This window comes from Ambystoma mexicanum, chromosome 10, assembly GCF_040938575.1.
Source record: "Ambystoma mexicanum isolate Mex_15411 chromosome 10, UKY_AmexF1_1, whole genome shotgun sequence".
Classification (NCBI taxonomy): Eukaryota; Metazoa; Chordata; class Amphibia; order Caudata; family Ambystomatidae; genus Ambystoma; species Ambystoma mexicanum.
In genome coordinates this window covers 112,242,504-112,255,099 of record NC_090932.1, presented here as the reverse complement: position 1 = coordinate 112,255,099, position 12,596 = coordinate 112,242,504, and the positions used below count along the sequence as shown (strand labels likewise).

The window sequence follows — 12,596 nt, the reverse complement described above, 5'->3', positions numbered from 1 at the left end:
TTGTGGGGTTGATTGATGGTTTAGAAACTGATATTCATCTCTGGACCACTGGTTCCCCGGAAGTTGATTTGTTGTAAACCCCACCCATTGGTGCCATAAGGGTATCCATCCGTGTTGTTCACCAAAAGGAAAACAGGAGGAGTTGCACTAGTGGTGGTCCAAACATAAAGAAAACACACACAGAGAAGTGGTAGGACAAGGATTTAGGAGGCCCTGTCCCTCCAAAAGACATTTTTACCATCACATTAATCTTTTTTTAGGCATGATGGGTTGCTTTTAAAATGTGTGGAATATGCAGGTGAGCGTTGTGGCAAGGTAGCTTACAAAGGAGTACAGTTACAGCAGGCATATTAATCAGAACTAAGTCGACCAGTTCCCTCTAAGTCTCCAGGACCTAGTTTTCTCGTGGAAGAGCCTTCTTTTTACAACTTAACTGAAGAATGGTGCTTAAGATGATTTTTAGTTTTGGCTATTGGGTGGCGCTAAGCGCCACCTATACGCAGAGTACTGCGTTGCAGAAATAGCTTTTGACATGGGACACAAAGCTTGTTGGTGGTGTTTGGGTATCTACCCCTCCATTGACTGCCCAGGCCCATGCTAATCCCTATGGCCATTCACACCCACTTCCTGCCTCTCCCCAACTAAAACGCATCCTACTGGGACCTTTTTGAGTTAGCTTTATGAAGCCTTACCATCAACCTTTGTGCTCGAAGTGCCTACCAGTCGTTTTTCAAATCAGTCTTCTGAGAGTTAATTAATTGAAGTTGTAAATTCACTACTGGTGAAATAAAAATGTGTTATCCAGGTCTGCCGTCAGCCACTCAATTTAGAAGTACAATTCGTATCCTTCACTGAAGTCCTGTTAAAAACCAGCATTGTCAAAGCCAGCAGTTTTGGCTTGCGTATAAGTATTAGTCATTTGCCAGGCACTGCTATTATGTGCCCAGATACTCACACCATTTTGCAGCTGCTATCAAGGATGGGCAGTTAATACCACTACAGCAATGCCTGGCAAATGCCTGTCCCATGCCTACACAAAAGCCAAAACTGTGTCCTTGCCAGTGCTTGTTTTGAACTGCAAGTAACCAAGACTGAAACACCCAGCATGTACTGGTGGTAAATGAAAGCCAGAGGGTTACTATATGATGCACGATTGGCACAAGTAATTGTCACCCTTCAGAAACGCTTCCCTGTATTGTTTCTGTCAAGGCGCAACCATCCTGGTTAGTTTTGGTTATATGGTGGCACCCACCTTTAAGCCAAAACGAATGCATTGGTGTACAGCTGAGGGACAGATGGCATATAAGTAGGGACACAATGCTTGTAGGTTTTTGGTTATTTACCCATCCAGTGACTGCCTCTGGCCATGCTAATCCCTATGGCCATTCCCACCCACTTTCTGTCCCTTCCTGCTCAAAACAAATCCTTCTGGGATCTCTTTGAGTTAACTTTATCAAGCCTTAAAATCAAACATTGCACTCAAGTGCCTACCAAGGTTTTTTCAAAAGTCTTCTGAGAGTCAATGGTTAATTCGTGCTGTAAACACGCTACGGGTGTAATAAAAATGTCTTAACTAGGTCCGCCTTGAGCTACTTGATTTATAAGCAAGTATGTGTGTTTATCATTGAAGTCCTGTTGAAAACCAACATTGGCAAAGCCAAACGTTTTGGCTTGTGTGTAAGTATTAGGCATTTGCCAGTAAGTATTAGGCATTTGCCAGTAAGTTTTAGGCATTTGCCAGGCACTGCTGTTATATTCCCAGATACTTTCACTGTTTTACTGCTGCTGCCATCAATGTCCAGTTAATACCAGTGCCTGGCAAATGTCTTTTCCATACCTACACAAAAGCCAAAACTGTTGGCATTGCAAGTGTTTGTTTTGAACTATTAACCAAGACTGAAACACCCACCATGTACTGGTGTTCAATGAAAGCTTGGGTAAACCATAAAATGCACAGTATACCCCATTGACACAAGCCATTTGGTCACCCTCAGCAGGGCTAGCCTTAGCTTTGGCTGTGCCCGGGGCGAGTCAACAAAATGTGCCCCCTCCCTAACCAGTCAACAAAATGTGCCCCCTCCCTAGCCGGGTCCCTGGTGGTGGAGGAAGGGGGGGTGCCATGTTTTTTGTTGCTCTGCTAAATAGTGTCACTGCAGAACCCACAGAGGTGCTCTTTTTTAATTAAGTGCTTATTAAGTGGTTAACTATCCACTCCTGTTAATCACTTCAATAGAGTGCAGCTGTCAAACCAGCATGGTGCTGCCTTTCAAAGGCTGTCCCATGCTGGTTTTGGAGCTGACGACGTAAAACCACCACAAAATGGAGGAGGCAGCAGGGTAACCCCTGCGGGGTCATGCCGCCGGGAGCGGGGATCCTCACCCGGAAGGGTAAAGGGCAAGGGGGCGGAACGGCGCCAAGAAACTCAAGAGCCCGGAAAGCCCGCGAAGGGTAAACAAAAGGAATGGGGCGGGGCCTGCAGGATAAAAGCAGGCGGGATCGGGGACCAGGCATCTCGCTCCTGCACTGGGACCCGGTCGCCGCCACCTAACAAGGAAGAGGAATTTCGTTTCCAGCACAGCAGAAGGAAGGCGGTCCAGAGGCCAGGCCGGGAAACGCCACAAGGAAGCAGCGTCTGGAACAGGCAGCCGGTGGAGGACCGCCGGTGTACGCAGAGGGGTTGCCCAGCGGATCCGAGGTCGCGGCGTGGCAGGAGGAAGAAGCGGAGGACTGCCAACCGGAGCACCCACTTCGCAGTAAGAAGAAGGACCAGCGAACGCGGAAGGCAGTCGGCGGAGGAGACCGGGAAGCGTCGCGCAGCTGGGGAACGCAGCCGGCAGGTGGAGAGAGGCAGCACAGCTGAGCGGAGCAGCGGCGAAAGAGGGCGGGTCCAGCCCAGGACCAGGGACGAAGCTCCAAAGGCAGTGCAGGGCTACGGGTGAGCCCGCCTGGCGGAAGCCAGATTCGAGGAGCGGAGGCCGGGCGGAAGCGCAAGGCGAGGGGAACACTAGTCGGAAGAGCATCCGACTTGCGCAAGCCCGCGCCCGGCCTGTCGCTCACCCACCCCCCCCCCCCGCACACGAGCTTAAAACTCCGGCGGAGGGGACAACGAGCCGGCCGGGCAGAAGCCGGATTTAAGGAGCGGAGGCAGGGCGGAGGAACAAGGCGAGGGGAAGGCATACCGGAAGCGGATCCGAGGATCGGAGCCGAGTGCCGGTCCCTCGGGTCGAATCCCCCCCCCACCCGGACACGAGCATAAAACGTCCAGCGGAGGGGCCAACATCAGGGGCACGCAGACGCCCAACGCCCGCCCCCCCAAAGCACACGACAGGCCGCAAGGAGCCAGCCACGAGGGACACCTGAGCACGGAGCTCGGGCAAGAGCAACAAGCAGCCCAGAGGGAGCAGGAAGCAGGTGGCCGGACAAGTTGGGAGATCACCAAATGGATCTAGCAGCATTCATGGAACTGGCCAGGGTGGCAGCAGCAACCCATGGCGCAGACTGGATGTCCAAGATGGTGGCACAGCCTAGCCAGGAGAGGCACAGCCAAGGAGTTGATAGCTCCCCTCTGATGTTTCAGGACAGTGGCAGTGAGGCCACCGTGATCGAGGTCGAGATCCACAGCCAAGGGGATGAAGAGGAAGAGAGGGAGAAGGAGACCCAGGGGAATAAAAGAAAAAAGACAATGACGGCCAAGGCGAAAGCGAGCAAGGAGCAAGCCAGCAGCATCAAGAGGCCACGGCAGAAGGGGAGGGCGCAGGAGGATGCGGCCTTAACGGCTCCTACACCTGCTGAGGCTCCAGGGAATCAAGTGAGCCCACCCAACGCGCCTGTGACCAGAACGGTGGATGTCGTGGGTGGAGGAACAACATCCCTGGAGACAGTTAAAGGTATGGTGTTAGAATGCATGCAAGCATGGGGGAAAATGGGGCAAATACCGAATGTTTTGCCCAGTAATGGTATGGTGGCAGGGGGAGTGTCTCAAGGAAGTATGGCCACGCATCTAGGGGCGTCACAAGGACTGGGAGGGCTCTGGTGCAATGGTAGCACTCAAGGCTGGGCACAGACAGGTGGGCTAAGTCATTTACCCCAGAAGAAGGGGATACCGCCCGGGGGTTTCTTGTCTGTCGGGCTGCCTAGCGTGGGCCCACCTATGGGAGGCGGGCAGCAGGTGCAATTGACGGGGCTCCCGTGGGGTCAAGAATGGTCAGGCCAGGGGCCAGGGGCGCCAGCAAGCCTGGGAGGGGCATTGCAATTGGCTGCGGGGTCCCCGGCAGGGGCACAGGGGATGCAAAAGGAGGCAGGGCCATGTGCGGTCTTGACAGAGGGGCTGAACGCAGCGCAGCCAGTAACAGCAGGCCCAAGCAGCAGTGAAACATGGGGATTGTGGGGACAGGCAACCCAGTATGGGAGGCCAATGCCAGGGTTCGCACCTATGCGGGCTACGGTGAATTCGCTAGTGTGGCACATCCCATGGGCGGTCAAGGAAAGGTTATGGAGGAAGGAATTCATTGACATTTTTGACTTGTTGGGGATCATCCCCATGGGTGGAGGACTAAAGGAACTGTCTGAAAAGGAAAAAGAGAAAAGGGACAGGGAGGCTACCAGGGTAGAGCGTTCGATTAACAACTGGCTGAAAGCATATAGGATGTACATGTCAGTGATGTTGGAGAGGTACCCACAGGATGCACTGGCGATGATAGCATACGAGCAGTATGTACATGATTTGTATCAGAAGTATGGAGGCGAAGGATGGCTGGAGTATGACCGGGGCTTTAGATTAAAAATGCAGATATGGCCAGCAATGTCATGGGACGAGATGGATGTCGGGGGGTACATGGATAAAGTGGTGCCTTGCAGGGAATCACATGACGAGCCATCGGGGGAAAAATCTCGGGGAGGGAGAGGCAGAGGCGGGTTCCCGCAGCGAGGGAGAGGGTCCTTTCGCGGGCCCTCCTCCTGGGTGTACAAGGCAGCAGCCCACCAGGGGGAGCCAGAAATCTGCTGGAGGTTCGCGGAGGGGTATTGCTCATATGGGAAGTCATGCAGGTACAAGCATCAGAAGGGCGGGGGGACGGGCCCCCGCAGGGCCACTCCGGGAGAGGCTAAACCCGGGGATGGCGGGAAACAAAAGAATAAGGGGAATGTTGATTGATACGCCGACAAAACAAGGCAATACTGTGGGAACAATGATTGACAAAGGTATGATTAAAGGGGCATTGCCTACACCAGTTAGCCTTCTTGCCATGACTCCCTTCCTAAACAAGTACCACAACAAAGCTGACGCAAAACTGCTATGGCATGGGTTCAGGTGGGGCTTTAGGATCCCAGGGGCGGGTTCCCAAGGGGGAAGAGAGGCGGCCAACCTACGATCGGCTCTGGAGAATCCCGAGGTATTGGAAAGGAAGGTTAACAAAGAGGTTGGGCTGGGGAGAGTGGCCGGCCCATTTACTAGACCTCCCATGAACGATCTGGTGGTATCCCCGCTAGGACTGGTGCCAAAAAAGGAAGAGGGGCAATTCCGCATGATACACCACCTATCCTTCCCCGAGGGGCAGTCGGTGAACAGCGGCATTCCAGAAGAACAGTGCAGGGTGCAGTACGCCTCCCTGGAGGAGGCGATACTAATGGTGAAAGCGGCGGGGAAAGGGGCCTTGCTGGGGAAAGCTGACATTGAATCTGCCTTCCGTCTATTACCAATCCACGAGGATAGCCACCACTTGCTGGGTTTTAAGGTGGGGGACAAGTACTACTATGACAAATGTCTCCCCATGGGGTGCGCCATTTCCTGCTCATATTTTGAGGCATTCAGCACCTTTCTGGAATTTACGGTAAAGCAGGAGATAAAAAATGGGGGAATGTTGCACTACTTGGATGATTTTCTTTTCGTGGGGAGGGAAGGAACAGATGAGTGCAGGTCCATGATGGAGATATTTCAAAGCAGAATGGAACATCTAGGGGTTCCCCTTGCACCGGGAAAGACCGTGGGCCCGGCAACAACATTGACATTTCTGGGGATCGAGATCGATTCAGTTAAAGGGGAGTGTAGGCTCCCTCAGGACAAGGTCCAAAAACTGAAGGGCTTGGTTCAGGAACTGATGGGCAAAAGCAAAGCAACCTTGAGGGAGTTGCAAGTGCTGGCAGGTAACCTCAATTTTGCAGGCAAGGTGATACCAGCGGGGAGGGCATTTGCCAGAAGTGTGGAACTAAAAACTGTCGGCTTACAGCATGCCGCACAGCACGTCAGACTGGGTTCAGAAGTAAAAAAGGATCTGAGAATGTGGGATAGTTTTCTATCAGGTTCCAGCGGGGTGGCAATCTGGAGGGCGGACTGGGCAAGCAGTCAGAGGCTCAAACTGTTCACAGATTCATCCGGGTCCCTGGGCTTTGGGGCTATCCTGGGGGACAGATGGTGCGGCATGGCATGGCCGGAGGAATGGCACAAGGAAGGGGTCACAAAGGATATCACGCTACTAGAGCTATTCCCCATAGTGGTGGCGTTCAAGTTGTGGGGCAGGCGGCTGCAGAATTCCAAGGTCATGTTATGGTCAGACAACTTGGCTGTGGTACAGATCATTAACACGGGAGCGTCCAGTAACCTGAGGGTGCTGAGGCTCCTCAGAGAACTCACCAGGAGTTTGTTAGAATTGAACATCGAGGTTAGAGCACGACACATTCCAGGGGTGAAAAACACGGCCGCTGATTCTCTGTCTCGTTTACAGTGGGACCGATTCCGGGAGAGCTGTCCCGAAGCAAGGGAGGAGATGACCCCATTCGAGGTACAATGGTGGGGGATGATTGGGGCGATCTGACCGCATTGGTGGAAGCGGCCCTGGCACCCGGTACAACCAAGAGATACAGGGCTTGTTGGATTCGGTTTGCACGGTTCCAGGAAGAGGTACTAGCAGGGGACCCCGGGGAGAACCCGGTGAGAGCATTCATAGGCTGGTGCTGGAAAACAGGGAAAACCCGGGCGTGGGTAAGCTATCACCTTGCGGCCATAGCGCATTATGCAAAAATGCACGGGGAGAAGGACCCCACTAAGGAGCATTATGTCATGATGGCCATGAAAGGCTGGGCGAAGCAAAGCACGCCAAAACCAGATGAGAGACGGCCAATCGATATTTGGAAATTGCACGGTTTGATTAAATGCCTAGGGGAGGTATGTCAGGATGAATCAGAGCGTGTGCTCTTCTCGGCCGCATTTACGGTGGCGTTTTTTGGGGCGCTTAGAGTAGGCGAACTGGTGCCGGAAAACAAGAGCGGCAAGGGGAGTGGGTTCTTGCGCGTCAGGGACATTCATGTGGGGAGCACTCAGGTCATCATCTATGTGAGGCGGTCGAAGACGGATCAGAAAGGAAAGGGCACGACGCTGACCGTACATGCCATTCAGGCAAGCCGGGTTTGCCCGGTGGCGGCGTCGGCAAACTTTATGCGACAGAGGCAGCCATCTGGGGCAGAGGCGCCATGGCTCACGCACAAGGATGGGTCCGCACTAAGCCGCTTTCAGTTCAAAAAAGTAATGTCGCTTGGGCTGGAGAGAATGGGTCTGGCAGGGGGCCAGTTTGGGACGCATTCTTTTCGGATTGGGGCCGCCACCTCAGCATCAGTCGGGGGGCTAGGGGCCGAGGAGATTAAGAGATTGGGGAGATGGTCGTCAGGATGTTATAAACGTTATGTCAGGCCTGAAAAAGTGTAAAGATAACCATGCCGTTCCTTCCATGTCATTTACCAGCAGCGCACCAAAGGAGACCACGCACAGTATGGGTGGTGGGGCACTCATTCATCACAAGGGCAAAGGCAAGCTGGAACCAGCAGCATGAGGTCTTGACGGCTGGTGAATTCAAGATCGAATGGCACGGGGTGCCAGGGATGAAATGGGCTCAGCTGGAAGGGCATTTGCGCACGCTGCTAAAAAAGCGGCGGAGGCCAGAGGTGTTGGTAATACACTTAGGAGGGAACGATCTGACCAGTTTAGGGAGAGGGGTATTGCTGAGAGACATCACAAGCTCTTTACAGGAAATAGCGGCGCAAGTGGAGGAGACGGAGATCATCTGGTCCGAGGTGATTCCGCGGACTCAATGGAGGGGGGCAGCAAACCATTCGGCAGTGGAAAAATCTCGGAGGAAGTTGAACGGGGCAGTTGCAAAATTCTGCAAGGGCAGAGGTTTCCATCAGATCAGGCATGGTCTGATTAACGAGAAAACCCCCGAGTATTTCCTAGCCGATGGTGTGCACCTATCCCCAAAGGGCATGGAGCTCTTTTTTTGGAACATTTGCACCAAATTGCTGGAATTGTGAGGAGTGAGGATGAAGGGAGAGCCAACGGTGGACGGGAACCCACCGGTTGGCGTGGCGGTGTTTGGGCAACCAAGCACAAATGATAGACTCCGGATGAGCCAGAAGGAAACAGAATGGGTCTTCGCTCTTCTGGACCAGCGCCTCTTGGGGGCCTAAACGGCGGGGGCGCCTGGTAGGAACAAATAAGGCTCAGCTTCCCCCCCAAAACAAACGGCGCTCTCCCCACCCACGGACCCCTGCACGGGCAGGATAGGACAGGTACAATGGGTCGGGGGAGTTGGGGGCCTACTATACCAAGTATAGGGGGAAGCAAAGGAAATCCGGCAAGCAAGCGCCACATGTACAGAATGAGGTCACTATGGTGTACAAATACTTCTGTTGTCATGGAAATAAAACTGCGGCCAATTTTGCCAATTGAAATCTTGTGTCATGCCAATTCATGGGGGGTTTAAAGCATTGTCTGCATGAGCAAAAGAATTGGGGGTAAAGGCAAATGGACGGCTGCAGGGGTTATGGAGCTGACGACGTAAAACCACCACAAAATGGAGGAGGCAGCAGGGTAACCCCTGCGGGGTCATGCCGCCGGGAGCGGGGATCCTCACCCGGAAGGGTAAAGGGCAAGGGGGCGGAACGGCGCCAAGAAACTCAAGAGCCCGGAAAGCCCGCGAAGGGTAAACAAAAGGAATGGGGCGGGGCCTGCAGGATAAAAGCAGGCGGGATCGGGGACCAGGCATCTCGCTCCTGCACTGGGACCCGGTCGCCGCCACCTAACAAGGAAGAGGAATTTCGTTTCCACCCACCCACCCACGAAATACGAGTAGGACGCACCCGGGTGTCGCTGTCGCAGGGCACCCAGGTCAGAGGATGACAAGTTGGCGGTGTTTGGGCAACCAAGCACAAATGATAGACTCCGGATGAGCCAGAAGGAAACAGAATGGGTCTTCGCTCTTCTGGACCAGCGCCTCTTGGGGGCCTAAACGGCGGGGGCGCCTGGTAGGAACAAATAAGGCTCAGCTTCCCCCCCAAAACAAACGGCGCTCTCCCCACCCACGGACCCCTGCACGGGCAGGATAGGACAGGTACAATGGGTCGGGGGAGTTGGGGGCCTACTATACCAAGTATAGGGGGAAGCAAAGGAAATCCGGCAAGCAAGCGCCACATGTACAGAATGAGGTCACTATGGTGTACAAATACTTCTGTTGTCATGGAAATAAAACTGCGGCCAATTTTGCCAATTGAAATCTTGTGTCATGCCAATTCATGGGGGGTTTAAAGCATTGTCTGCATGAGCAAAAGAATTGGGGGTAAAGGCAAATGGACGGCTGCAGGGGTTATAGCATCGGCGACCTGTTGTAATACAAGCACCCCACTCTCCTGCTGGAGCTGGAGAGTGAGCGCATTTCATCACAATAGGGAGCCTGGCGCGTCTTCATTCGTGCCAGCTCGCGGGAGCCCTGGCAGGAGCCCTTGAAAGACTCCCCCTGATCCTGTGTTGCCCGGGTCTAAAGCTGATCCTGACCCTCATACACTTGTCTGTCTTGTTTTTGTCAAAGCACAACTCTGCTGGTTTTTAAGAGGCACCGACCTCTACAAAAGGAATTTGAGAGACTTCACATTTTCACAAGTGTCTGTAAACTGCTGGAGTACGTTCCCTTTCACCATTTTAACCTTTGAACTTATTCAGGTAATCAAGTTCTCCATCCAAAAGTTCAGATCTTCGCAGCATCTGCCAACATATGTGTCTTATTTGTAATTTCGAACTCCATCCTGTCTGTAGAACAGTGCATTGCCAACCCCTGAGCCGGGGAACTCCTGGAAGAAGTCTCTTGACTGGCGTCGGTTTGATGACGTCTGACTACTGCTGTTTTCTTTTCCCAGGGTATTTTCCCGGAAACGTACATTCATCTGAAAGAGGCGACTGTGGAAGACCGTGGGTATGTTTGCTCTGGTTTCCTCGATGTGCTGTCTCTGCTGCTTCCTGTCTTGACTGTTCCCATCTTTGTGGATGAGTGTCTGCTCCTAAAACAGCTGGTATTATGCCCGCGATGGAGAATCTAGTGCAACATGAACTTCCCTTGTTAACTGAATGCCACCAGCCCTGCACCATTATTTGTGTTTACATGTTGTTTGACAGGACTCAAGTCCTAAAAAAAAAAAAGTGGGGGGTGGGGGGGTTTGGGGGTCGGCGAGCGTTGGGAAGTGACGTCTCCGGACGTCAACGTGAAATATGCACATTTCCTTCAGGCTTGTCTTTCACGATTGGAAAAAAGCACACATGGCAAAAAGCATTTGCCAAGGGAACACATTTTTCATATTACCTTGCTGCTTAGGTAAAAAATGCACGCACCTTTTAAATCTGAGAACCTGTCACAAAACATGTCCATATAGAAAGATATCAATATGAGACATTTTGCAGCTTTTCTTCCATCCGTTGCCGTGGTCTTGCAGTTAAGTGCCTCATTTCAGATGTGAGAGGCTAGAGTTCGATACGCAGTTGTTATTTGTTTTAATTTGTTAAAAACACAGGAGTGGGAAGTTTTGAGGGGTCTAATCTCCCCGGGGGGGGGGAGTAGAATGGGCAGTCAAATCTCTCTAAAAAAAAAAAAAACAAGGCTCCTTGGCCAGATGAATTTACTGCCCCCTTCTATAAAAAAAGTTCAGCTCAGTCCTGGGGTCTCCTTTAGTAGATCTCGATTCTAGAATCTGGTAGAGCAGCTCCCTCTACAGGGGTTTCAAACAGTCCTAACCCCTAAACCGGTTAAAGACCCAACACTATGCAACTCTTACCGGCCCATCACCCTCACCAATATGGATTGGGTGATATTTTCTAAAATTCTTGCACAAAGATGGATGGAGGTTATCCCAAAGATTATCGACTGTGACCAAACTGGTTTCATCACGAGACGCAGCACGCATGATAATGTGCGACGGGCTCTGAACCTTTTGGAAGCGGGACACTCATCGGAGTTCGACATGGGGATAATCGTACTCCATGCACATAAAGCTTCTGACAGAGTGGGATGGTGTTATCTTCAGGGGGTTATAGAGCAGATAGGGATTGGTCCGGGCTTCACCAGATGGGTTGTGGCAGTTTATAGGGATCAGTTGATCTCCATCTGGGTCAACGGTGTCTCCATCTGGGTCAACGGGGTGCTCTCTGCTGGCCTGCCAATAACTAGAGGTACGAGGAAGGGCTGTATTTGCTCTCAGTGTGGAGCCACTGGCCTGTCATATTAGGAATAACGCGAACCTTAAGGGGAATAGAGGTTGCTGGGGTAAACTATAAGCCTTTCCTTTACGTGGATGACATTCTGCTAACTCTGCGGAATCTATGAACCTCTCTGGGGGAGGTCCTGGGCGAATTAGAGGAATATGGTCGGGTCTCCAGCTTTAAGATTAGCTATGACAAGTCACATGGTCTAAATGTCTCTATGCGACCACAGGACCTACCCACGATTACTGGTTTGGCCCTGATGCAATGGTCCCGGGAATCTATTCCCTACCGAGGAGTACAACTTTCCCATAGAATTTCCAAAGTATACAGGAGCAACTTCCCACCACTTTTCCAGGATCTTATGGCAGACCTCATTAGATGTGGTAGACAAGAAATCTCTTGGTTTGGCAGAATTGCTGCTGTAAAGATGAATCTCATTCCTCAGCTACTCTACCTCCGTCTGGCATTATCAGTAAAGATCACCAACTCGGAGCTTCGCACATACAAGGGAAAATCCTTAGGTTCATATGGGGCAATAAATGGGCGAGAATCTCAAGACGAAGAATATTGAAACCAGAGCGATTGGGAGGGTTTGTGGGTCCCGGATGTGTTCCACTACAATTTAGCAGCACAGTTGTCCCATGTGTTTACCTGGGCAGGTGATGAGTGTGATGCTGGAAATGCATTGGAAGGACATGGCCTTCCTGTCCTTGTCCTGTAGTCCTTTTTCATTTGTGTTCTGTATTGTTTTCTGCCCAGGAGTCCATGTGGGACTCCTGGCAGTGCAGCTCTTCCTGGTTTTGGTTTGGTGTACAGACCCATGGGATACCCTTATGGCACCCATGGGTGGGGGCACAACCCTGTGCCCCTAGTGTTTTTGGGCACCTGTGGGTGGCCCACAGAGCAGGGTATGGGCTGGTGGCAGCTCCAAGCTGAGTTTCACAGGTGCTCTGAGTATCCTCCATTTTGGGATACCGAGGCCCTGCCATTGGAATCAGTTGATTCCTGATAGAAAACAAGATGTCCCCTGTGGCCTCTTGCTTTCTATTGCCTGTTACCTTGTTTTCCCAAAGTCCGGGGAAGC

General features: G+C 52.2%; 1 protein-coding gene across 1 annotated transcript in view; it reads left to right on the top strand.

Annotated features, from left to right (window-relative positions):
• Nucleotides 1-12,596, top strand: part of DOCK5 (dedicator of cytokinesis 5) — a 1,209,967-nt gene that overhangs the window by 358,891 nt on the left and 838,480 nt on the right. The window contains exon 4 of the mRNA XM_069617597.1: nucleotides 10,177-10,232. Within this exon, the coding sequence (XP_069473698.1) occupies nucleotides 10,177-10,232 (56 nt within the window). The remainder of the gene's footprint in view (nucleotides 1-10,176; nucleotides 10,233-12,596) is intronic.